General features: G+C 42.9%; 2 protein-coding genes and 1 non-coding gene across 3 annotated transcripts; 2 read left to right on the forward strand and 1 right to left on the reverse strand.

Annotated features, from left to right (window-relative positions):
* The first annotated feature begins 1,514 nt into the window (after positions 1-1,514).
* Positions 1,515-5,271, forward strand: LOC144256645 (T-complex protein 1 subunit alpha-like). Its single transcript, XM_077802008.1, has 5 exons — positions 1,515-1,524; positions 3,674-3,797; positions 4,257-4,449; positions 4,579-4,742; positions 5,068-5,271. The coding sequence occupies exons 1-5, from the start codon at positions 1,515-1,517 to the stop codon at positions 5,267-5,269; spliced, it is 693 nt and encodes a 230-aa protein (XP_077658134.1). The 3' UTR covers positions 5,270-5,271.
* On the forward strand, positions 3,851-3,978 carry LOC144256747 (small nucleolar RNA SNORA20). Its single transcript, XR_013344234.1, has one exon. It is a non-coding gene; the product is annotated as a small nucleolar RNA SNORA20 (small nucleolar RNA).
* Positions 5,272-5,398: 127 nt separating the features above from the next.
* LOC144256565 (acetyl-CoA acetyltransferase, cytosolic) lies at positions 5,399-24,199 on the reverse strand. Its single transcript, XM_077801763.1, has 9 exons — positions 24,083-24,199; positions 23,342-23,476; positions 20,067-20,248; positions 17,751-17,868; positions 8,382-8,525; positions 7,613-7,735; positions 6,567-6,721; positions 5,960-6,070; positions 5,399-5,574 (listed from the first exon to the last, which is right to left on the reverse strand). Exons 1-9 carry the CDS (start codon positions 24,135-24,137, stop codon positions 5,404-5,406), a joined length of 1,194 nt encoding a protein of 397 aa, XP_077657889.1. The 5' UTR covers positions 24,138-24,199; the 3' UTR covers positions 5,399-5,403.
* Between the last annotated feature and the right edge of the window lie 1,833 nt (positions 24,200-26,032).

Raw genomic sequence — 26,032 nt, forward strand, 5'->3', positions numbered from 1 at the left:
ACTTTTACTCAGGTGGAGCGGCTTGTGTTGATTTGGTGCATTTGCTACAATTGAAGGGCTTGCTTATTTCACCTGGTGGAGTGCAGACAGGAGACTCTATTGATTATCTTGGTGCTAGTATCTCTTGTAAAACTATTACACCCCAAAAGATAACTCTTAGGACTGATAAATTACATACATTAAATGATTTTCAGAAATTATTGGGTGACATAAACTGGATTAGGGGCTACTTGCATATTTCCAATGTTGAGTTAAAGTCCTTGTATGAAATTCTTAAAGGTGACATCTTACTGAGGAAGCCAGGTCAGTGTTGCTTAAAGTGGAAAAGGCTATACAACATGCTAGCCTTTGCAGGCTTCAAGAGGATAAGCCTCTTCAATTATGTGTGCTCGCCACTGTACGGCAACCTACTGGAGTTTTGTGGCAAGATGGTCCTTTGTTATGGATACATCCACGTATATCCCCTGGAAAATCTCTTGAGTATTATCCTGATGCAGTTGCTTCTTTAGCTATGTTAGGGGTACAACAAAGTATACAATTTTTTGGCTTTTCTCCAACGTCTGTGATTGTTCCTTATACGTTTCAACAAATTCAAGTTTTGTGTGCTAACCTGGATAATTGGGCTATATTACGATGCTCTTTTTCAGGAGAGATAGATAATCACTATCCTTCACATCCTCTTATTACATTTGTTAAGGAACATCCTATTATTTTCCCTAAAATCACTTCTTCTACGCCTATCCCAGGAGCTGCAAATATCTTTACAGATGGATCTAAAACTGGTATTGGAGCCTATGTGGTAAATGATCAACCTCCTATCCAACATCAGTTTGCTCCTGGCAATCCACAATGGGTGGAGCTGCAAATTGTCATAAAAGTATTTGAACAATGTCTGTTTCCTTTTAATTTAATCTCAGATTCTGTTTATGTAGTTCAAGCTTTAAAGGTGTTGGAAGCAGTGGGTCCCATACACACATCAGGAGTAATGTCTTCCCTTTTTCTCCATCTTCAAACATTGATTTGGAATCGCTCCGCCTGTTTTTACCCCTTGCATATTCGAGCCCACACAGGTTTACCGGGTGCTCTTTCTGCTGGCAATGCCCAAGCTGATCTTGCTACTCGTTCTTCTTGGGTGTTCCCTGTTTCCTCCTTGGATCAAGCTAGAAACTTTCATGGTAAGTTTCATGTTAATGCACGAGCACTCCAGAAGCGCTTTACTATCTCCCGTGCTGATGCTCGGCAGATTATATTGGATTGTCCTAATTGTATCATTTTGCATCATCCCTTTTCTGTAGGCGTAAATCCTCGTGGTTTGCGGCCTTTAACTGTATGGCAGATGGATGTCACTCATGTTCCCGACTTTGGCAAACTTAAATATGTCCATGTGTCTGTAGATACTTGTTCTGGCATTATCCATGCTTCTGCTTTGTCTGGTGAAAAGGCTGGAAGTGTTATTACGCATTGCTTGGAAGCCCGGACAGCCTGGGGATTGCAACAGACCATTAAGACGGACAATGGTCCAGCGTATACTGGACGACAGTTTTCTTCCTTTTGCAGCCAGATGGGTATCCAGCTTGTCCATGGTTTACCCTACAATCCACAAGGTCAGGGTATTGCAGAGCATGCTCATAAGACTCTAAAAGAGATGTTAATAAAACAAAAAGGGGGAATTGGCTTAGGCCACACCCCGAAAGAGCGCCTCTCCCTGGCTCTATTCACTATTAATTTTTTGAATCTGGACATCCAAGGGCGCTCTGCTGCGACTAGGCACTGTTTGCCCTCTGCCCCGAATTTTGGGCATGTTAAGTGGAAAGATGTACTTTCTGGACAATGGTATGGGCCTGATCCCATGCTGGCATGGGCACGAGGTGCTGTCTGTGTTTTCCCACAGGATCGAACGGAACCATTGTGGGTGCCAGAGCGCCTCGTGCGGAGAGTTCCTCAAGCCCCGTCAGGAGGGAGGAATGAAGATGAACAGGATGAGGTGCTTGATGCTTCTCCTGATGGTGATCGGACATGAGGTCGTCTGGACTGCAGAACGACTCCTCTGGGCGGTGATAGAGACGTGGCCATATCCATTGCCCGTTATTTCTCGGACTGGTGTGATTTCATTTTTCTTCACTACTAATGACTCTGCCACCCTGGATTGGCCGACCTTGCCTATGGATACTGTAGCAGCTATTGATAACTTTTCTACTGTTTCATTATTTGACACATTGTGTTTCTCTGTACATGTTGATCTTTCCTCCCTGCCTTTCTGCACTAGGATCTTTGCTAGCTAATCTTATGGTCCAACTACACCTGCCATTTGATGGTGATGGTCATGGGTCCTGTATTTGGAGGCGGTTGAACATTTACCATAACAATGTCCTGTTGGCCACAACACCCTGAGCTGATCTTGTAGTACCCAGTGACGGGCAACTTCCACGCTTGCACTGCAACCTAAGCCAGGGGAATGGGGCCTCCCCAGAGACGGGTAAGCAGTGCAGGGACAGTGGACGACCTAAGACAGGGGCTACTTGATTCCCCTTGACATGCAAGAGAGGTTGACTTGCTGGAAGCAGGCCTTCCCTGGCCCCCGGGGCCCAGCCCCCAATTCCTTGTTCTGCATGTCAAGGTGGCCAGCTCACAAGGCCACGACATATGTGCTCCACGGGAACGTCTTGACCTTTATCTAACAATAGCGGATGTTACAACCGAATTTCTCCCCTTCTCTACTGTCCGTGTCTTTCTCTTGGGGTGTTGCCAGCTTAATTTTGTCTGCATTACGAAGGCAGCCTCAGCTGTCCCCCTTCATTCACCATCGTCACGATACAGGATGCGAGGCAAGGCACTGCACTTGGGAGCTCTAGGTTTGAGTCCCAAGAAAAGCATGTCCTATTGTTTGTGGGTTTGATGTCGACGTCCCACCTCCATGAAAAAGGCATCGGTCGAAATGGTGACTCGCCTGGGGAGGCGCCCCTCAGGAGTGTGCCATTATTTGCGGCCATTTTTTGCACAATGGAGATAGGACCTCTACTTTTACCTGTTGCTTGTAAAACAGAAAGGGGGAACTGTTGGGAGCCGGCGACCGCACCCTGAAAATGGCGCTGGCTTCCTGCTTCTGATGACTCAGCCGTTAGAGTTGTTAAACAACTCCTTGTTGGGCTGTGGGCTGGGCTCTGGCCTGCTTCCGCTGCGCTGCACCTATTAGACTCTTTTACGTGGTGCTGGTTCATTGGCGGGGCTGGGTACTTAAGCTAGGGCAGACCGACCGCTTGGGCGGGCACGCGCTTTCTTCTCTTGTTCCTGTCTTTTCATTATGAGTAAACTGCTAAAGGAAGAATCCTGTGTCGTTTTTTCCCTTGCCGGCGAGGGGTCGCGACACCCTGGCACAAGCCTAACATTGGAGTACTGGCACTGAGCAGCTTCAAAAACACTCAGCACTATCCACAATAAATATAGAGCTATTTTTCATGAACTGGAAAAGTTCTTTAGTATGTTGGGAATTCATGAACTGATTTTATTCACTTCAAAATGATATAGTTTCATATTAGTATAAAATATAACTGTTAATTATCTGATAATTAGCTGTAAACCTTTAATTTGTAATGCATCACTTTTATCATGTTTCTTTATTTAAGACTTTAATATCATGGGAAACAATATTTAGAGATCTTTTTAACTCCTATAGCAACTATTCTGTCAACCCTGGCCAATTTGGAAGGTGAAGAAACTTTTGAAGCTACAATGTTGGGACAAGCAGAAGAAGTGGTCCAGGAGAGAATTTGTGATGATGAGTTGATCTTAATCAAAAAGTAAGAGCTACTTTCCAAATTAAAGCTATACAGATTTCATCGTAAAAAATTTCCTTCCCATTTATTTGCTGCTATAGTCTCTCAGTGATGTAAGCAGTTATACGCGTGGGATAAAACAATATGGGGCCATTGTAAATTGAGGTGAAGTTACTTTCATCTCTTCTGCATGGTCTAGACAGTGTTTTCTATTTTATATATTTTTTTTTGTTTGTTTTTCGTGTGGTGCTGAGGATTGAACTCACAGCTCTGCACTTGCTAGACAAATGCTCTACCACTGAGCCACAACCCCAGCCCTCTTTTTTCACTTTTTACAATGCTGGGGATTGAACCCCAATTCCTTGAGCTTGCTAGACAAATGTGGTAGAGCTATCACAAAGCTACATCCCAGCCCTAGATATTCTTTTTGTATAGTATTCATAAATGTTCTTTTTTAACAGTTTTACTTTTTGTTCTTATTAGTACTAAGGCACGAACATCTGCATCGATTATTTTACGTGGGGCAAATGATTTCATGTGTGATGAGATGGAGCGCTCTTTACATGATGCTCTTTGTGTGGTGAAAAGAGTTTTGGAGTCGAAATCTGTCGTTCCTGGTGGGGGTGCTGTAGAAGCAGCCCTTTCCATATACCTTGAAAACTATGCAACCAGCATGGTAAGAGTTGATTTTCAAGAGGGGCTATAATTGGCATTTTGTTGACATGCTTTGTCTGGGATCTTAATTGCTGCTGTGAACCTTAGGATTTTCCTTTTTGAAAAGAACCTAATTATCTTTTCCTTTTAGGGCTCTCGGGAACAGCTTGCTATTGCAGAGTTTGCAAGATCTCTTCTTGTTATTCCTAATACACTGGCAGTTAATGCTGCCCAAGACTCCATAGATCTGGTTGCAAAGTTAAGAGCTTTTCATAATGAGGCTCAAGTTAATCCAGAACGTAAAAATCTAAAATGGTAAGCATATAGTTTTTCTCCTTTTCACAGTGATCATCATGAGAACATTGTAAGGTATAGGTAATAGTAATCATCTTCTAGGAAGGACCAATGTTTATATTTGGGCTTTCATTGACCAAAATGTTATCATGCAGCACATAACGTGTTTTAGATGTCTGGGAACAGGGTTTCTTCCTTTTTGTATTGCACAGTGCTGTGTTTGTTAAGTGTAACCATAAAGCCAGTATTTCTCAAGATTAATATTTGAATGGAATAATTGGAAATAACAGGACACCTAAGCAACCTGTGGGAAATCATTTAATCAGCTATTTCACCTTAATTGTAGGATTGGTCTTGATTTGATCAATGGTAAACCTCGAGATAACAAGCAAGCAACTGTAGTTAAAGTGAAGAGCTTGAAATTTGCAACAGAAGCGGCAATTACCATTCTTCGGATTGATGACCTTATTAAATTACACCCAGAAAGTAAAGATGATAAGCATGGAGGTTATGAAGATGCTGTTCACTCTGGAGCCCTTGATGACTGATCTGAATCTCCCTTTCATTTATAACAATGTTAAATGCAATGTCTTATACCTTGAGTAGTATACATGCTATCAACTTCTGTTTTGTGAAGATGGTCTCCATCCTCACTTTGGTTATCACAATGTGGTTAAGTATTTCATCCTCTCTGAACACACATTGCTATTCCCATCCCACCTCCCACACACAGGGCAGCAACACCACGGGTTCCACCAGTTCTCTCCAATGTGTGTAACAGCGTCACAAGAATTCTACAGCCAGATGCTCCAAGAGGATGGCCCAAGGCGATGGCCCCTCCCTCAATGTTGACCTAAGAAGAAAAAGATTCTTCTTAGATCCTTGATCTCCAGATAGAGGTTAAAATCCCAAATATCTTTGTCCACTTAAGTGTCAAAACTTTCAAGCTCAATTTTCATCATGACTGCTTAGAAATAAAATCATAACCTTTGGTATGCATTGGTGACAACCTTTTGTTATTTTTTAAAATATTTTTTAGTTGTTGATGGACCTTTATTTGTTTGTGGTGCTGAGAATCTAACCCAGTGCCTCACGCATGCTAAGCAAGTGCGTTACCACTGAGCCACAACTGCAGTCCCCCTTTGTTATTTTGTAATTAATCTGTCCCAATATCATCCACTGCCAAGCGGACAACCCTATTTCATATTTTCATTGTACTGATTTTTCTTTTTATTTACCTTCTCTGGGTTTAATCCAAGTTCTTTAGTTATTGCAACAGAGACAGCTGCAAAGGGTTCATTAATTTCAAACAGATCAACATCTTCCAGGGACCAGCCTGCTTTAGCAACCTAAAGAAAGATAAATGGGATATAGGTCTGGTTGAAAGCCTTAAAGTTAAACCTTGTTTGTTGACTTACGAAGATAATGTTCCACATTTAAGGATCTCTTAAACTACCACTATGTGGTGTTCCTAGATCAGCCCAATGATTTAATTCTATCCAAAAGGTTAAGGGTGTGCTGTTTAAAAACATCCCTCAAAAATTCCAGATTCATAAATATTGAACCAGTAGCATCAGTCATGTCCATGTCCATGTAAGGTGATGGAATAGAAAAGAGCCGAATGCTGCTCTTCATGGTAAGAAACAAAGCTACCAATAAGGACTTGTGTTTTACAAAGGGAAAGAGCAGATGAAACCTGACAAAACCAAGCACAATCCTGGCATCCCAAGTAGTAGGAAGACTAAGCAGAAATTAGAAGTGAAGTGAACTGAATACGGGAACACAGATTATTGGTCTAAAGAGTTCTTACCTAGAGTGAAGGATGAGATCTAAAGTTACACTTACAGCTTGCTTTATGGCTGGAATAGGTCCTATTCCCATGATGGAAGGTTCCACACCTACTTGTGACCAAGAAACAATCTCTGCTAAAGGTGAAAGCCCACGATTGTTAGCTTCTGACTTCTTCATGAGAACCACAGCTGCTGCACCATCATTCATTCCTATAAAATGTAAGCGACTTGATTTCCACGATGCTCATTAATTTTACTTAAAAGAATTTCACTTTTCCATTTGAAGACATTAAATTACTTGGCCATCTTGGCAAAGCCATTTGCCACAATTCAGACTTTATAGGGTAGAAAAGCCATTTGGGGCTAGGAATGTGGCTCAGTGGTAGAGCATTTGTGAAACATGCATGGGGCCCTGGGTTTGAGCCCCAACACTAAAAAAAAAGTGAATTGGTATGTTTGACCCTGCATGTTGGCATGTGCCTGTGATTCCAACCATAAGAGGCTGAGGCAGGAGGATCACAACCTAAAGGCCAGCCTGAGCAACTTAGCGAGACCCTGTCAAAAAAAAAAAAAAATCATTGTGGTTGCAGCTTTGGTAAAGTGCCTTGGTTCAGTTACCATATTGGGAAAAAGAGAAAGAATGGAGAGGTTATAGCAGTGGAGTAGTAGAGACTTAGGAAGTCTCTACTGGAATAAATATACTCAGGAATCACAGAAGGGTACTAGGAATTTCTGTATTAGAAAAGCATAAAGGCAGCTGTATATCTTTTTTTCCTTTTTTTTTTTTAAGAGAATTTTTAATATTCTTTAGTTTTCGGCAGACACAACGTCTTTGTATGTGGTGCTGAGGATCGAACCAAGGCCACAAGCATGCCAGGCGAGCGCGCTACCGCTTGGGCCACTCCCCAGCCTTATACTGTATTTTCTATGTCTAGTTGGACTACCAAGAAATCAAATTCAATATAGGCTAATGATCAAATAGAATTCTTCCTTAAACTAAAATGAATTTTAAGAACCATTTTGTGTATTAAAAAGGTATTCACTTCACTTGTTAGACCTTGCAGAAAATATATCTCCCCAGATACCCATCAAAAATTGAACCTGAAGCATTAGCTGGGGTGACGGTTCCTGTTCCATCCGTAACAAAGTAGGGCTTTAGCTTGGACATGGCTTCAAGGTTAGTCCCATGGCGAGGAAACTCGTCTGTTTTAACTTCAGTGAGACCTACAAGAAGAGAAGCCAAGATTTAGATTGTCCTGGGAATGATAGGTTTCCCAGAAATGAGGATTCATATTTGGCAGAAAGATTGTTAATATATACCCACTCATTCCAGTAGAAGAAAAGTACAATTACTATATGTTCCAAATCTGTAACCTTTCCTGAGGGAGATGTAAAAGCAAAAGGTGCTAGAGTTTGCATCGTAGCACTTTTGGCTGGTTAAAACTGAGTGAATCAGGAAGTCTTAACAGCCAATCTCAAGATTGCCTGGAGGTGAGATGTCAGTTATCAATGAAGGAACTTGATTGCAGCATTCTGTGTTAGACAATGGCATGTGACCATTCTCTAGAATATGAGTCACACACAGAAGCAACAGGAATTAATGGATGTTGACTTCTGAGAAGGTTTAGTTTAGCTTATATGGGAAATAGGTCAGCTGTTGCCCCTTAATAATCTCACAAGCCAATGGCTGATAACAGTTTTCTATGTTACCATGACCCATAAATACAGCATCTCCTCTCCCCTACATTCAGATATAAGCAGGATATATCCTTGCAATCTGAAAAACCTAAGATAAAAATGTATAAAAATTCCTATATATGATTCTTACTATAAATAGGTCAAGGTTTAAATTATAATTTTTATTACCCACCTTTTCTAGAAGATACAAATACTGGTACAATCTCTTTATCAAAATGGCCAGCTTTCTGTGCATTCTCTGTCCTGTTCTGGGACAGAACTGCAACCTTGTCCTGATCTTCTCGACTCACTTGCCATTTTTTGGCTACATTTTCAGCTGTGGAAAAACAAAGTAAAACCCAACATTTTCATAAACTGGCTTTTGGTAGTTCAAGCTGTCCACACTTAAAGCAGTGCAGACCACACCTACTAGCAGGCTTCCTAGTGGGCTGAGGTGCAATGCTGGGCGTTGTCTGCAATGCCCTGTCCTGGCAGCGATCTGAAAATGCTGCAATGACTCAGGCCATTTTTGCCCCATTTGCTTTAACATTCTCTTTCCAAACCATCTGAGTAAAAGCTGGAGATACACTGTCCTTTCACCCTGAATTTTAATTTCAGTGTACATGTCCCAAAAACAAGGCCTTTTTTTTTTTAACATAACCACAGTTATAAAAATCAGAAAATTTAATACTACTGTCTAATTCTTGGTCCCTATTCAAATTTAACCTATCATCCTACTAGTCAATAGGAAGATATTTTCTTCTTCAGTACAGAATCCAATGCAGGAGTATGTATTACATCATTTAACTATTCATCTCTAGTATCCTTTAATCTGGAACATTCTTTAGACTACCTTTGTGTTTCATAAACTTGCTCTTCCAGCTCTGAGATTCTTCAGCATGGTCTGCTCTATGAAAAGGACTTTGAACTACACATTTTCTTTTTTCCTCTTTAACTGGAAATTTGAACCCAGGGCCTTGTGCATGTTAAATTTGAGAAGCATGGGCCAGCTACTTAATCAAATGTCCTCAATTTGGGTTGTCTCATGTTTCCTCAAGCTTATATGTGACAATTTTGCTTAAAGGCAGAATACCACCAAATGATGGCATGATCTTTCTGGAATCTTGTCATGGCATGATCTTTCAGGAATCTTGTCAGGACATGAAAGTAATCAATGTATCCCAGATGATGTCAGATTTGGTCCCTGGTTACAGTGGTATCTGCCAGGTTTCTAACTCTACAGGTACTATTTTTCCATTTATAATTAATCAGTAAGTTATGGGAAGTTGTTCTAAGTCTAGGAAAATATCTTCTTATTAAACTTCTTCATTAGTTTTAGCTTTCATTCATGATTTCTAATGCCAACATTCTTTTGATATGGACTAACTGGTTTTATATCAAAAAGAAGAGTTTGCCTTTACAGACACTACTGAAATTAAAGCCTCAACCCCAGTACAATAATAGTGGATGATCTCAACACACCTCTCCCATCAGTATATTACTCATCCAAACATAAATGCAGTAAAGATTCTTTGGACCTAAAAAATTTAAATCAAATGGACTTAACAGACATCTATAGAACATTTCGTTTGACATCAGCTTAATATACTTTCTTCTTAGCTGCTCATGGAAACATCCAAAATAGAACATATTTGAGGCCACAAAGCAACTCAGCATATACACAGACACAGAGAAAAAGATACAAGTCCATGCATCTTATCTGATCATAATAAAATGAAATTAGGAAAAAAAAAACTAGAAAAACTATTTTAACACATGGAGATTTAACAACACACTTATGAATGATGAATAAGTGATAGAAGAAATTGGGAGAAATTTAAAAATTCTTACAATCCAATGAGAATTGTGATATAACATACCAGAACCTCTGGGACACTATTAGAACAGTTCTAAGAAGAAAGATAGCTGAGTGTCACGTCACATAAGAAAATCAGAGAGGGGGCTGGGGATGTGGCTCAAGCGGTAGCGCGCTCGCCTGGCATGCGTGCGGCCCGGGTTCGATCCTCAGCACCACATAGCAACAAAGATGTTGTGTCTGCCGAGAACTAAAATATAAATATTAAAAAAAAATTCTCTCTCTCTGTCTCACTCTCTCTCCTCTCTCACTCTCTCTTTAAAAAAAAAAAAAAGAAAGAAAGAAAAAGAAAATCATAGAGAACCCAAATAAATCTAATGATGCATTTGACTCGAGGGTCTTGAAAAAGAACAAACCAATTCCAAAACCAATAGATGGAAGGAAATAATTATCAGAGTCAAAAATCAATGAAATTGAGAAAAACATATAAAAAGGAACAATGAACAAAGAATCTTTTTCTTTGAAAAAGATAAACAAGATTGATTAGCCCATAGCCTAACAAAAGAAAAAGACCCAAATTAATACAATTAGAGATGAAAAAGGAGAAATCACCACAGACATCACAGAAATTCAAAGGATATTAGGGATTATTTTGAAAACTCCAATAAATTGGAAACCAAGAAGAAATGGATACATTTCTAGATATATATGACCTACTAAAGTTGAATTAAGAGAACAAAAACACCTAAGCAGACCAATAACAAGTAAATGAACATCTAGGAATAACCTAACCAAGGAGATGAAAGACCTCTACAATGAATATTAGAAATTGGAGACAACCCAAGAAAATGGAAAGACCCTCCATGCTCATGGATAATTAATATTGTTAAAATGGCCATTTTGCCAAAATCGATATACAGATTCAATGTAATCTCCATCAAAATACCAATGACATTCTTCACAGAACTAGATAAAGCGGTCCTAAGATTCATTTGAAAGAATAAAAGACTCAGAATAGCCAAAGCAATTTTTTTAAAATATTTTTTTAGTTGGACAAAATACCTTTATTTTACTTATTTATTTTTATGGAACCCAATACCCCGCATGTGCTAGGTGAGTGCTCTACTGCTGAGCCACAATCCCAGCCCTAGCCAAAGCAATTCTAAGTAAAAAAAAAAAAAATTCTGGAAACATCACAATACCTGACCTCAAATTATACTATAGAGCTATAGTAACAAAAACTGTAAGTGCTGGCATAAAACAGATAATTAACCAATGGTACAGAATAGAAGACAGAGACAAACCCACTCAGATACAGTCATGTGACCCTTGACAAAGGTGCTGAAAACACTAGAGGAAAAAAAACAGCCTTTTTAACAAATGGTGTTATTCATATGTAGAATACTGAGACAAGCTCTACCCTGGATCAAAGACCTAGGAATAAGATCAGAAACTGCAACTTCTAGAAGAAACTGTGGGGTCAACATTCTAACATATAGGTGCAAGCAATAACTTTGTCAATAAGACTCTAAAAGCTCAGGAATTAATGCCGAAAATTAATATATGGATGGCATCAAAAGCTTCTGCACAGAAAAAAAAGAAAAGAAAAACACCAACAATATGAAGAGAACCTATAGAATGGGAGAGAACCTTTGCTACTCTTCTGACAAAGGATTAATATACAGAATATTTAAAGAACTAAAAAAAACTTAACACCAAAAAACCAAAGAACCCAATTAATAAATGGGCAAATGAACTAAACTGACTAAACTGACAGTTCTCAAAAGAAGAAATACAAATAAATGGTCAACAAATACATGCAAATGTTCAACAAAGTTAGCAATTGGGAAAATGAAATCAAAACTACATTGAGATTTAGACTTCATCAACACCAGTCACAATGGCAGTCATCAGGAATACAAACAATAATAAATGCTTGAGAGTATGTGGAGAAAAACGAACACCTTTACACTGGTGGTGGGATTGTAAATCAGTACAACCACTATGGAAATCACTGCAGAGATTCCTCAGAAGACTAGAAATGGAACCATGTGACACAGCTATACCACTTCTCGGTATTTATCCTGAAGAATTAAAGTCGTCATACTATAGCATACACACATACCCATGCTGATGGTAGCAAAATTCACAATAGCCCAACTAGGGAAACAGCCTAGGTGTCTGTCAATGGATGACTGGATAAAGAAAATGCGGTACATATACACAATACAGTTTTATTCACCCACACAGAAGAATGAAATTATATCATTTACAGGAAAATAAATAAACTGGAGAACACTATGTTAAGTGAAATAAGCCAAACTCTGAAAGTCAAGGGTCCTATGCCTTCTCTCACATGCAAAAGTGGAGAGGAAAAAGGAAAAGGTGGTAGGGTATGGAATCTCATGAAAGTCAAAGGGAGATCAGGAGAGTAAAGAAAAGAGCCAGGGGTGTGGGAAGCCATTCTCACACGTGATCGGGTGCCTCCCGTTGAGGGTCTGAGGCACTTTGGCACATGTCGAAGTTTTTCCCGTCCCTCTCCTGATGAGAGAGCCCATCCGTGTGGGGGTGTGCCTGACCACTGACCCCGGGGACCCAATCGCTGACCCTGACCTTGGAGTGCAGCCCCCCCTCAACCTTCATTGGATGGAATTCTCCCCTGAATCTCTGGTTCCCTAATAAAAGGCTACTCCCCGGCGTGCTCGCTCTCTCTCTCCTGCTAGCCCTGAGTAATCCTTGCTGCCCTGCTGGGCGGCTAGAGGAGCGAACCAGAGAGGGGAGCCGTCTCGGACCTAGCAATAGAATTAAGGTAATTGAGTCTTGTGTTTTTATTTCGATCTCGTCTAACTAACTTTATGCCTAGAACCTCATTAATGAAACCACTGCGCAGGCCGTGTGGTAGACAGGGGGAGGCAGGAGGGGAGAACCACTGGTGAATGATACTGGCCAAATAATATTGTCATGTTGTCATGTGCATGTAGGAACATGTAACAATGAATTCCACCATTGCATACAACTACAGTACCCCAATAAAAAATATGGAGATGGGTGCAGTGGCACACACCTATAATCCCACCAACTCAGGAGACTGACGTAGGAGAATCACAGATTCAAAGCCAGCCTCAAAAACTTAGCAAGGCCCTCTCACCATAAAATTTTTTAAAAGGGCTGGGATGTATCTCAGTGGCAAAGTGTCCTTGCATTCAATTCCTATCACCAAAAAAAAAAAAAAAAGCATGAGTTATTTTGATTTACCAATTGCATTGTCAATAAACATAAAACCAGGGGCCTTCTAGATAGCTGGTTAATATGTAACGTGGAGTGCAAAAAAATAGTTAAGTACCAGTGCCGCAGTCTGGCAGGGCACAAAATAACCGAGCCTCCACGAGGCACTTGTAGGTTCCAACAGGAACAACTTTATTGCCCGAACTCAACCAGCACTCCACGCGCCTCCCCGGGAACTCTCTCACCCTCCACTGGGCTCCACGCGAACTCAAGGGGCACCCCATGAGAACTCAAGGGGCACCCCAGGAGAACTCAACGGGCACCCCATGAGAACTCAACGGGCACCCCACGAGAACTCCACTGGGGACTCCAAAGTAGCAGGCGCCTGAGGCAGCAGAAGCTGCCCTATTGTCGGACAGCAGGGTCCATATACAACTCAATACACAGGGGTCCATATACAACTCAATACACAGCCTGTTTCAATCCAGCATCATCCAGTCACAGCAATTATAATTTAATTATCATCATCTTAATGGCTTGCTGGCTCACCTCTTAACCACTCCTTCTGGCGCCATCCCTACTAGGCTGTGGCTCTCAGCATACCAGAAGTACTGGTTTGTATCTGATACTGCTTCTACTACAGAAAGAACCACTCTTTGGAGGCCCTGTTTCCTCATTTGGTAAATGAGGGGACTGATCCAGAAAACCTGGGGTACATCTCAATTCTATTACTATTGGGTTTTTTTTTTGGGGGGGGGGGAGGTATGGGAGTTTGAACCCAGGGACACTTAACCACGGAGCCATATCCCCAATCCAAGTAGGTCCCATCTCTAACATATCTGAATGTCAAGGATTCACAAAGTGGAGAGAATACTTATTTCATTTCATTAAAGAGGAATTATGCATTTCTAAGTAGGGATATAAAAATGATTAGCAAGTTGGGAAGATGGCAGAGTAGAGGTCCCCATGCACTAACTGTTCCTCCACAGAAAAGAAACAAAACAACAGCAATGTAACTGCTTGAGGGAAAGTGGCCATGGTGACCACTGACATTGACAGAGAAAACCAAACCTGATGAAAACCAGAAACCAGGGAGAATAAGAAAGCAAAAGAAGCAGAAGACCCCAGCACCTGGCACGGGGCGACTAGGGAAGGGGATGCTCCCCACTGGGGGGTGGGGTAAAGGTGAAACAGAGTCGCAGCATGACCAGGAAGGCTGCAACCTTTGGACAAATAGCTTAAGTAAATAAGTGACCTGGAGACTGCACAATAAGCCAGCTTCAGAGAAGGAATTCAGTGCATTCCCAGCCTCTCAGAAGCTACAGCCAGAAGCCATCTTGAGAAAGATCCTGTTATATGCAACTATACTGCTGTAGGGGTACAAAAGCTGGCGTAAACACAATCTCCAGGGCTGGGGATGTGGCTCAAGCAGAAATGCGCTCACCTGGCATGCGTGGGGCGCTGGGTTCGATCCTCAGCACCACATAAAAATAAAATAAAGATGTGGTGTCCACCAAAAACTGAAAAAAAAAAAAAAAACCCTACAATCTCCAGTAACACCCCGCTATGTTGACTGGAAATGCAGTCACATGAGACACTCCTGGTTTAGGGCAGTGTCGCCAACACAAACTTGCAAAGAGCTTTACACTGCTGAGAGCACTCTGGAATCAGTGGTTTCAGTGAACCTGGCTTCTGTGATGGGGAGCAATACCAGTTGGTCTGGTGTTTGCAGGGCCCAGGTCTGAAGGCACTGGGATTGAGGATAGCAGATCACCTGGTTCCCGGGATCCTCAATCAGCCCAGAACTCAGTGATTCAATTGCCACTCCCACTTTGGGAGGCTCTGGCATTTGCCACAATTCTGGGTCACAGACTAAAAACCTCCAGAGCAAATATACTCCTGGGACAGGTGGCTTTCCACCCAAACTTGGTGAGAAGTTCTTGACTGCCACAGCCCAGCATTTGCCAGGCCCTGGATGTGCAGGCTGAAACCTCTGAAGAGAATATACCTCTGGCACAGACGACATCTGCATTAACTCACTGGGCAAGAAAGATCTGACACAGCCTGCATGCACCCCAACTGGTTTGAGAGCTGAGGAAATTCCAGCAAACTACAGCCCCCATCCCCGACCCTCACCCAGTACTTGGTGGATTCCAACCCTAGGAGACCCAGGGAGATGACGGGCACAGCTCATGACCAGCGGCCCTCACTCGCATTTCCTGAGCACCTTGGCCAGGAGGAATTATTGACTCCTGTTATTTTTTTGTCATTGTTACTTTTTATTATTTATTTTCTTTTAGTCTGTTACTTTATTTCATTTTAAATTTTTAAGTGCCTTTCTCATTTTTTCCTTTTTATTTCTATTTGTATCATTATCTTTCTCTTCCTTCTCCTTTTTATTTTTTTATGTAAGTATTCTCCCCTTGGTGTTTTGTCTGTTTTCGTTTTGCTTTATTCTCTCTCTTTTTCTTCCAGTGCTGAAATTGGGCTCAAGGCCTCATGCACACTAGGACAGACGCTCAGCCTCTGAGCTACAACAGAAGCCCGCTCAAATCCTGGCAGAAAGTTCTACATAAAGAAGAGGGACATGAGCCCTAAGCTGTGAACCTGTCCCCATGCTGGCTCCCAGGCAGAAACTTCCACAGTGGTGCAGAGAGAAGACGCACAACAGTGGCTGACATCGCATCTAAGTGGGTTCTCTACATCAACCACAGCCATACCTGACCCACTGTACAGGGCTGGTAGGACGGAAGGCGATTCCCACAGAGGAGCCGTGTGAATCCAGCCGCTGCCCTTCCTGGTGAAGCACCCAGATCTGCACTAGTCTCCAGTAAAGAGAACAAGAGCTTTAGGGCCAGGTGCTGTGGCGCACACTTGTATCCCAGAGGCCCTAAACAACTCAGTGAGACCCTATCTCTACATAAAATATTAAAAAACGGGCTAGGGATGGCTCAGTGGTTAAGTGTCCCTGGGTCCAATCCCCGGTACCAGAAAAAGAGCTTCAGGTGCTTCAACACAACGGAAGCAGCCAGCATCATAATCATTTATAACAGAGCTACTATGAATAGCATCTGGAAATCTCCAGCTCCTGATAGGACTGCCACTCTCATGGTAGAAGTGGCCACAGAGGCACATCCCACATATTGTGCTGCCCACACCACTCTCAAGCACCAGAGTGTCTCATGGTATCGCCCACTCTGAAACACTACACCCTGTGCAAACCCACAAATCACAACTAAAGAAGCTACAGGGAGATTACACACTATGGAGTCCAGTTGAAAATAAACTCAACACATACAACAAACCAATATCCCATGTTTCGCTAGCAGAAGAAAGCCTCATACTAAGAAGGACACCACATAAAAGTGGAAGAGAGATTAATCCCAACAGATTTGCAAATCTCAACATAGAAATACAAGAAATAGAAGAAAAAAAAAGGTAATGTCACCTAAAGTTCATAACTCCATAATAACAGATTTCAGAAATATTAAAGTGGATGAAATACTAAACAAGGAATTCAAAAGAATGATTTTTTTAAGCACTCAAACAGTTGAATGAATTGAAATTTTTTTAGTTGTAGATGGACACAATACCTTTATTTTATTTGTTTATTTTTATGTGGTGCCAGGGATCGAACCCAGTGCCTCACGCATGCTAGGCAAGCGCTCTACCCACTAAGCCACCACCCCAGCCCAGTTGAATGAGTTGAAGAAAACAATGCAGAATGTGAATGAGCAGTTCAAAAATAAAGATTTTGAAAAAGAACCAAAGAGAAATTTTTGAAAAGAAATGAAAAATTCATTTGAAAGCCTCAAGAACAGTGGATTAAACAAAAGAAAGTATTGAAGCTTGAAGACAGATGACCTAAAAGTGGAGGAGGGACTAAACGGGACTCTTAGGGGTTAGGAGGAGGTTCAAGCAGCAGCAGCAAAAGCTACACCAGCAGCATTCCAGCAAGTGGTTTTCCAGGGGACACTCTCCGGAGTGCTGCCCTGTGACGTTTCCTACTTTGTTCTTGATTATTCTCTTCACTTTCTTTGCCTTCGTGTATTAAAATAATCAAAATCTGTCATCTTGGCTTTCTTTTCTCTGGCTTCAGTCTTCTTGGCCCACTTTGTGGCCACACATTTTGTACTGATATCTGCCTTCTGCCAGGCCTGTGGGACATACTGCTGGAGGACACTGTGTGGGAACTTAAGGATGGAGTCAGTTAGCCGCAGGCATTTGGGAGGCACGGCCTACTTCCTTGCCTGAATACACTCCATCCTCCAAAGCCCTGTTCTGAACACTGGCATCTACAACTGTGACCACTTTCTGGCATGAGGCCCAAAGGAAATGTAGGCTGGCCAGCCGATCACCATAAAGTACTGAACACCATACACTTATCAGTGTCCTCTGGGTGCCATTCCACACTCAGCTTTCCAGTTAAGACAAAGGTCAAGTAGGCTGGCTGCTGGATCTGGAGGTTGACTTGTTTCAACCTTTTTAAAGTTAGTGTATGCTCAGCTACCTCTGCCTTACCTGTGATACCCATATGGTAGTTGTGAAATGCATCTGTCAGACCATCGCAGAGTATACTGTCAGCCAGCGGCATCTCCCCCACTTTTACTCCTGTTCTCAAGTGAGCCAAATGAGGAGCCTGGAAACAAGAAATAAAAGTGGATTTAAGCCAGAAACAGTGGCACATGCCTGTAATCCCAGCTACTCAGGAGGCTGAGGCAAAGGGATCACAAGTTCAAGCAGTCTGGGCAACTTAGCGAAACCCTATCTCAAAATAAAAGCAAAGAAAAAAAGAGGCGGGCTGGGGCTGTAGCTCAGCACAAAATGCTCCCAGGTTCAATCCCTGGTCCAAAAAAAGGGGAATGACTACTCTCCCACCTACCCACCACTACGGCTCCCTCAACCCTGTCCATTTGGTGTCTTATTTCCTTAAGAATCCCATTTGTAGCCAGGTATAGTGATGCATACCTGCAATCCCAGCTACTCAAGAGGCTGAGGCAGGAGGAATCAAAGTTCAAGGCCAGAATGCACAATTTAATAAGATCAAAATAAAATTAAAAGAAGTTGAGGATATAGCTCAGCGGTAGAGGGCTTGAGTTCAACTCCCAGTACCACCACCCCCTCAAAAAAAAGAAGCAGAATCCCATTATTCTTTCCAGAGAGGGAACTAATTATCTGTAAATTGAAGCATTCACCTAAGGACTTCCGTAATGCTAACAATGTGTTACTTATTTTGACAGGAGACATAATATATACAATGAGAATAAGTAGGTTGACTAATAAGAGGGATTTCTGGGTAGAAATTTCTTAACTTCCACCAACTCACTGGCACCTGTAACCGAATGGAAAGAGTAATGGGCTTGGATCCACAGGACTTGTATTTAGCCAGGCAGAGTGGCACATGCCCAAGTTGCAGCACTCAGGAAGCTGATTCAAAAGGAGCTCAGGATTTTGAGATCTGCCTGGGAAACACAGCAAGACCCATTCTCAAGCTGGGCACAGTGGCACTTGACTGTAATTCCAGTGGCTCGGGAGGCTGGGGTAGGAGGATCGAGAGTTCAAAGTAAGCCTCAGGAATGGTGAGGCATTAAGCAACTCAGGGCTGGGGATGTGGCTCAGTGGTCAAGTGTCCCCGAGTTCAATCCCTGGTACCAAAAAACAAAAAAGACCCATCTCAGAGTAACAAAACAAAACAAAAGCTGTGCTTAAATGCCGACTCTGGGCATCAATTTTCTTCCCCGTAAATTGGGAATAATATCATCAATCCTACTGGGCTTTTGTGACGATATGTACAAAAGCACTTAAGAAAGTATATCATAGGATCCCATCAAAATCACTGATCATTTTTGCTACCTTCATTCTGCCTCTTTCTGACTCTCTGCAATAGCTGAGAACTGGCCTCCGACTAGTGGATTCCCAGATCAGACCTGAGCCGCCTCAGTAGAAAGCAGGGGATATCCTTTGTCTTTTCACCTCTGTGCCAATTAGAGGATTGACTTAGTGAGACAATTCCCACCTGGCAAACCTACTGGAGAAGAGCACCGCTTTGCGGTTCTCTTTTCCACATTGTTTACCTCCAAAAGGCCAACAAAGTCTGGTCCCTGGGTTTCTCCTTGTCATATGCAGGAAGATAAAAGTTAACATCTAGGGGCTGGGGATGTGGCTCAAGTGATAGCACGCTCGCCTAGCATGCATGAGGCACTGGGTTCGATTCTCAGCACCACGTAAAAATAAAATAAAGATATTGTGTCCACCTAAAACTAAAAAATAAATGTTAAAAAAATTTAACATCTAAATTTGACTTTCTTCAAATTGGAAAGAAATTTAAAACCAAGGACACAACTAACATTATGAGTTTGATTTAGAAAATACTGTATGCTTCAGTAACAATACTTTGGAAACAATGGGTTCTGTTCCAGTTGAGAGGTTTTTTCTTTTTTTTTTTTTTAAAGAGAGAGAGTGGGGGGGGAGAGAGAGAGAGAGAGAGAGAGAGAAAGAAAGAGAGAATTTTTTTAATATTTATTTTTTAATTATTGGCGGACACAACATCTTTGTTGGTATAGTGGTGCTGAGGATCGAACCCGGGCCGCACGCATGCCAGGTGAGCGCGCTACCGCTTGAGCCACATCCCCAGCCCCAAGAGAGGTTTTTTCTTCAAATGGAATTTCCCTTCCAATTTGAAGACAAATACACACATAGGTAGGGTCAAGGTTGAGTCCAATTTTTGTTGGCTTACTATTGATTCCAGTTCTGATACGCATCAGCTTATTCTGCAATGGTATGGGCACAAGTTTATCAGTGAGAGGTCACTGAGAGGCATTTTTTCAAAGGACTTACCTTGCTCATACTTTCCATGCCTCCTGCAACCACAATGCTGGAGTCACCAACCCCTATAGACTGGGCTGCAAGACACACAGCTTTTAGGCCTGACCCACAGATCATTTGGCAGGTCCACGCTGGAACAGAGTATGGAATCCCTGCACCCATACTGGCTTGTCTAGCAGGATTTTGCCCACAACCTGGAAGAAGAACAGAAGACTCTACACAATCAAGGAGAAAGATAAAATATCAGGGTGCAACTACATGTAAAATTGCCAACTATGCCACCTGCCACTTTTTGAAAGCCCACAGCTAAGTTGCACTGAAAGCACAAAGGCCTATAAGTCTCCATGAGTCAGTCTAGACCTTGAATATATATTGCCTTGTGCTGCTCTTCAGCTATTTAACAGATAGAAGCTTTCTCCTCCACAAAGAAATTCTTAATACCTTAAAAAGACAAAACCCTAAATTTAGGAAATGATTACTGAACATAATAGTGCAAGCATTTAATAGAATGAAAATGAGGATTCCTATCTGACACAGTGCTTATCACTAACTGTTTGATTAGTGCCTGGCACACAGTAGGTGCTCATTGAATATTTATTACATGATTGTGGAAGATACCTGGTTTAAGAAGTATGGTGGATCTGTGTCCATGTGCTACCTCCACTTCAAACTGTGACCTTGGGAAGTTACTTGACCTCTCAAAGTCTCATTTACTCATTTGTAAAATGCAGATACTAGGATTCAACACATTTATTAAAAGGATTAAGTGAGGCAAAAGGGAAACACTTAGCATAGAGTTTAGAGGCCCTGCACTTAGTAGGCCCTCAATAAACAAAGCTGGGTTTTTTTGTTTTGTTTTACCAGGGATTGAACCCAAGGGCACTCAACCACTGAGCCACATTTCAAATTTTTTATTTTGGACAGGGTCTCATTAAGTTGCTTAGAGCCTCTCTAAGTTGCTGAGGCTGTCTTTCAACTTGTGATCCTCCCAGCCACTGGGATTACAGGCATGCACCACCATGCCCAAGTTCACAACCATATATTTTTTTTAATTTTTAAAATTATTTAATTACATTTTTAGTTGTAAATGGACACAATACCTTTATTTTATTTATTTATGTGCTGCTGAGGTTTGAACCCAGTGTCTTACACATGCTAGGCAAGTGTTCTACCACTGAGCCACAGCCCCAACCCCCACAACCGTTTATTTTTATCATAATTATGTAAGATATACTATAGAAGTCAGTGAAACAGCTGGGTAGGTATCAGTCACACACCTATAATCCCAGCAGCTTGGGAGGCTGAGACAAGAGGATTGTGAGTTCAAAGCCAGCCTCAGCAAAAAGCAAAGCACTGAGCAACTCAGTGAGACCCTGTCTCTAAATAAAATACAAAAAGAAAATAGGGCTGGGATGTGGCACAGTGCTCAAGTGGCCCTGAGTTCAATCCCTGGTATCAAAAAAAAAAAAAAAAAAAGAAGTCAATGAAACATGGAAGGAGGTATGAGAGAAACCAGTAGTGAAGCACCCTATGAAAAATGAAAAAATCTGAATTACAGGTCTGGGAAAACAGGAAGGAGGAAGGGGCCAGAACACAATCAGGCTGAGGTTGTTACAGTCATACTTTAAAGTCTTGGAGAGTCATGATAAAGTGTCACAATTCATACAAATCTTTTAAGGTTCATAAGGAGAAGCTGAGCAGAATTAGGAAGAGGAACTGCAAATATAGGTTGAGTATGTCTGTTCTGAAGATACAAAATCCTCCAAAATGTAAAACTTTTTGAGTGCTGACATGTCATAATATTCCACACATGATCTAATGTGACAGGTCAAAGTTAAAAGTCAGGATCCCAAAGGAAAAAAAAAAAAACCTTCCAGGATCTTTAGCTGTGACACAAACTTTTCATGAACCAATTAAAAATATTATATAAAATTACCTTCAGGCTGTGTGAATAAGGCATATATGAAACATAAATGAATTTCATGTTCAGACTTGAGTCCCAGCCTCAACATATCTCAGTATGTATAAGCAAATATTTCAAAATTTGAAAAAAAAAAAACAAAAAAACAAATTGAAAACACTTCTGGTCCCAAGCATTTTGAGTAAGGGATATTCAACCTGTACACAGATAAATGCATCAGGTCTCAGCCTGGGTAGGGGCAGAAGTTAGTTTTGGGTATTATGAATGATTACTACAATTAATTAGAATTTATAGTATTGAGTGAATATGAACTAATATTTTTGTTTCTTTTGGTGCGGGAAAGTGAACCCATTACCACATACATGGTAACCATGCACTCTACTGAAGCCAGATTTAAAGTTAGGTAGTCAGTGTAGTTAGGTAAATCAGGTCTAATACCGAGTGAAATCTAAAATGGAGGCCATGCTGGGAATGACTCAGGGAAAACAGGACAACTCATGGAATGTTAATGAAGTCCTGAAGAGGCCCTAGGCCAAAGTCCACCTGGAAGAAGTATTAATGAATAGCCCCCAGCAGATTTGAAGACAGCCCATCACAAAGAAGTGATAATGAAGTCCTTCCTGCTCAGACTACTTCTTTGGCCCACCTGTGTCCCACCCCTGAGGCCTTCCAACCTACATTCCATCACTGAAAGAACTATAAAAAGGGGAGACAACTGCACTTCCACGGATTCCACCTTCTGGGTCCCCTTCTTCCTCCGGGAGAAGTCTTTTCTTCTGTCCTTTAATAAATTTCTAATTTCTACTCTGACCTTGCCTCGGCGTGCTTCTTTGGTGTTATTCTTCAACATCGAGGAGCAAGAACTCGTCACCGGTCAACAGCGGTAACACTACCACTAAGCTACACTCCTAGATCCCCAAAATGAGTGTTAATATCAAATTAGGTATGGTCACTGATCACTGATTTATAAACCCAGCAGGAACTGGAAGTACCATGGGGGCATTCTCAGGACTCATCTTCCTCCAGACAGTGATAAGCACAGTGCAGGCTCATAGGAGGAATGTAATACATTTTCACTGATGTGTGGAGGACAATGCATTTCTTCTATGTATCAGGCTGGCCCTGCTTCTAAGGAATGGAAAGGCAGTGTAGGTTAGTGATGTAGGAACATTCAAGAAAAGCATGTAAAGAAGCCGAATCCCGAGCTGAAGAAGTTACAAGGCTGGGAGAAGGAAGATAGGATAAATCCTAGCAGGGGGAATTTGGGGCAAATGTATGGAGGCAATTGTGTGTGGTGTGTGCGCGGGGCGGGGGGCGGGGCTGTTTCTAATAAACCTATCCTTTCCTGAGGTCACTCAGGAGTTACCTGCTGCCAAAACATGTCCCAATATAACCTCGGAAACCTCTTCCGGAGCCACTGTGGCCCTTTTCAGGACTTCTTTGATGACAGCCGAGCCCAGGTCCTGGACAGGCACAGTAGATAAGGCACCATTGAATGAGCCTACAAAGAATTGTGGAGAGAGCAGAGATCTGAACCCTGGGCGCGCTGCAGAAGCCCACCACGCGCTTCGGGACTCCAGTAGCCTGAGCCAGGGCGATGGGCGCCATCTAGAAAGACCACGGAAGGTGTGGATGCGGCCCCACGCTGCCAAGGGTTCTGCCCCACTAAGGAGGTGGAGGCAACCACAGCTGACGGTCGCTTTACCAGACCCGCTCCGCCCAGTGCCTGGGCTCAGACCACCAGTGGTTCAGCCCCAGCGACCACAGCTGACAAATGGCGTGTCCCGGAGCTGGCCAATCAGGGGTCTCTCAAGAAGACGCCTCCCTGTTCCAGCCAATAGGAGGGCTTGGCAGCACAGTGGCTCTACCACGAGGAGCCAATCCGAGGACGAGGGGCGGAGCGAGCGCAGCAGGTGAGCAAGGGGCGGCGCCGCAGGCCGGGGCTAGGGAGGCGCAGGGCGCTGGAGCCCTCCCGCAGTACTGGGGGTCGCGACCGGACTATGGCCCCTCCTGTCCACCCTTTTCCCACACCACACGGGCCCGACCCTTGGCCCGACTACTGAAGCGCAGGGGGCCCGGACCCCGCGCCTACCCGCCAGTCACTCACCTATGACAGTCCGCGCCGCTGAGACGATGACCACGGGGTCTGAGCCTGCATTCATCTTGCCACGACCGCCTCTGCCCAGCGCCGCCTGTGAGGGTGGTAAAGCTCTTCCCCGCGGCTTTCAGGCCGCGCATGGGGGCGGAGCCTGAGGCAGCCCCGCCCCCGCCGCCTCCGCGTGGTCCGCTCTGCGCAGGCGCGAGCCAGTAACCCTTCGTTCTCTCTGGGCGCTACATGGGTTCTTTGGCGCGACCTGGAGGACTCACCTTGCCTTTGGTGGGCCGGCACTACCGGCCTCTTCTAGAAGGTAAGGAACTGCACTGTCCTCCTGTCTGACAATCAGAATTTCCTTTGATGGATAGTTGGCAGTTTGGATGATGAAAGGCAAAGGGTGTGTGTATTAAGCGGGGTCACTTCTGTTTCAAACTCTTTCTATACCCTTTTGGGCCCAAATCAGAATCTCCTAGCTTTTTTTTTTTTTTTTTTTTTAAGATATTGATGAACCTTTATTTGTATGAGGTGCTGAGGATCGAACCCAGTGCTTCATGCATGCTAGGCAAGTGCTCTACCATTGAGCACAACCCCACAACCCCAGCCCCAGAACCTCAGTGCCCTAGTGCCAGCTTTAGCTCTTTCCTCTTGGAAATACCTCTGCAGGCCAGCTGTGGGGCTTCCACTGTTCTGAAAGAATACCCATCCTGTTTGCTTGCCCAGCTTGCTGGCTTGCCTGCAGAGAACTCCTGAAAGACCCCCGTTTCCCTGTCCAAGGAGAATCACACGAAACACTGGCTGCAAAAAGCAAGAGGTGTTTATTGAGACACAGGCGCCTGTGGGTGCCCAGCAGAACCTCAGCCGGAGCTTTGGTGAGCTGGCACACCGGGCTTGGGGATACAGAGATATTTATAGGGTAAAGGGGCAGTTTTCGCACACGGTAAGCAATAGGTTTCTCATTAGTTAATTCTAAACTCAGCATATAGGTTACCTAAAAGGGCAAAGTTGTTTCTTTCCTCTGTTACTGGAAAAACCACATAAAAGCTACATGTTTGCACTCTGGTCCTCTTGTTCCTGCTTATTCAGGCATGCCTTGGGACCTGGTTCTCTGTCCTTTCTCAACCGGTTACACCTAACTGATTATTTGAAAAACTCCTCTGGTGCCTGCGTAGGTGTCTCGCATGCCTCGGTGGTTTTGTAACTAGGCCTGACGTTGTTGGGCTGGGGTCTTTCACTCCCATGTTCTCAGCAAGGCAGAATCTACTATGCTAGGAAGGAAAGGGCTTCTAGGCAAGCACTGCAGTTGGTTGAGAACACTATATAATGGAACAAGAGAACATGTCACAAGATTGTGGAGGGAAAAGCTGTTGACAAGTCTGGAGAAAGAATCCTCCTGAACTTCAAAGTAGACTGAAAAAAATCATTAGGTACTGGGAACCTACTTTAAGATTTGCAGAGATGTAATGGGTCAAATAACCCAGAGCAGATAATTGCAGTGTAGGCCCCAGAGATGGGTCTCTGAGAGGGAAAAAATTGAATAGTGGTGTTTCCTTTGAAAGAAATCCTTAGGGTCTGGGGTAGTGATGGGAACAGCAGTGCACTGCAATTCTCTGCTTTCTGATAATCCAGACGCTGTTCCCTATCCCCAAGCATATGAGAGTCCAAGGAATTCAAAGAACTTTCCCCTGGTTTCAGGTTTATTCTAACATATTTTCCTCTTAACTCTGGCCAGTCTTCACTCTCCTTTGTGGTTTTGCTCTGCTGCCCCTTAACATAATTCCCAAGGTTCCTACTTTGCATTCGTTCCCTTGTCCCTTACTAACAGGCAATTGCATGGCTTCAGTTACCACCTGATGTTGACAGCTGTGAAGTCCTATCCAACCTCCTTGTCTCTTGAGCTGACTGGTCTTCTCTACTTAAGTTTCCCATAAGCACATCAAATTTAACACAATTAAGCCCAAATCA

This window comes from Urocitellus parryii, chromosome 8 (assembly GCF_045843805.1).
Source record: "Urocitellus parryii isolate mUroPar1 chromosome 8, mUroPar1.hap1, whole genome shotgun sequence".
Lineage (NCBI taxonomy): Eukaryota > Metazoa > Chordata > Mammalia > Rodentia > Sciuridae > Urocitellus > Urocitellus parryii.

What these genes read in the sequence shown, in the direction of transcription:
- LOC144256565 (XM_077801763.1), bottom strand. Translation starts at nt 24,137, where the DNA reads ATGAATGCAGGCTCAGACCCCGTGGTCATCGTCTCAGCGGCGCGGACT. An exon ending in GCATGGAAAGTATGAGCAAG is followed by an intron (nt 17,869 to 20,066) that starts GTAAGTCCTTTG and finishes TCTTGTTTCCAG; the next exon opens with GCTCCTCATTTGGCTCACTT. An exon ending in CTACCATATGGGTATCACAG is followed by an intron (nt 8,526 to 17,750) that starts GTAAGGCAGAGG and finishes GTTTTTCCACAG; the next exon opens with CTGAAAATGTAGCCAAAAAA.
- LOC144256645 (XM_077802008.1), top strand. An exon ending in AAAACTATGCAACCAGCATG is followed by an intron (nt 4,450 to 4,578) that starts GTAAGAGTTGAT and finishes TTTTCCTTTTAG; the next exon opens with GGCTCTCGGGAACAGCTTGC. An exon ending in GAACGTAAAAATCTAAAATG is followed by an intron (nt 4,743 to 5,067) that starts GTAAGCATATAG and finishes CCTTAATTGTAG; the next exon opens with GATTGGTCTTGATTTGATCA.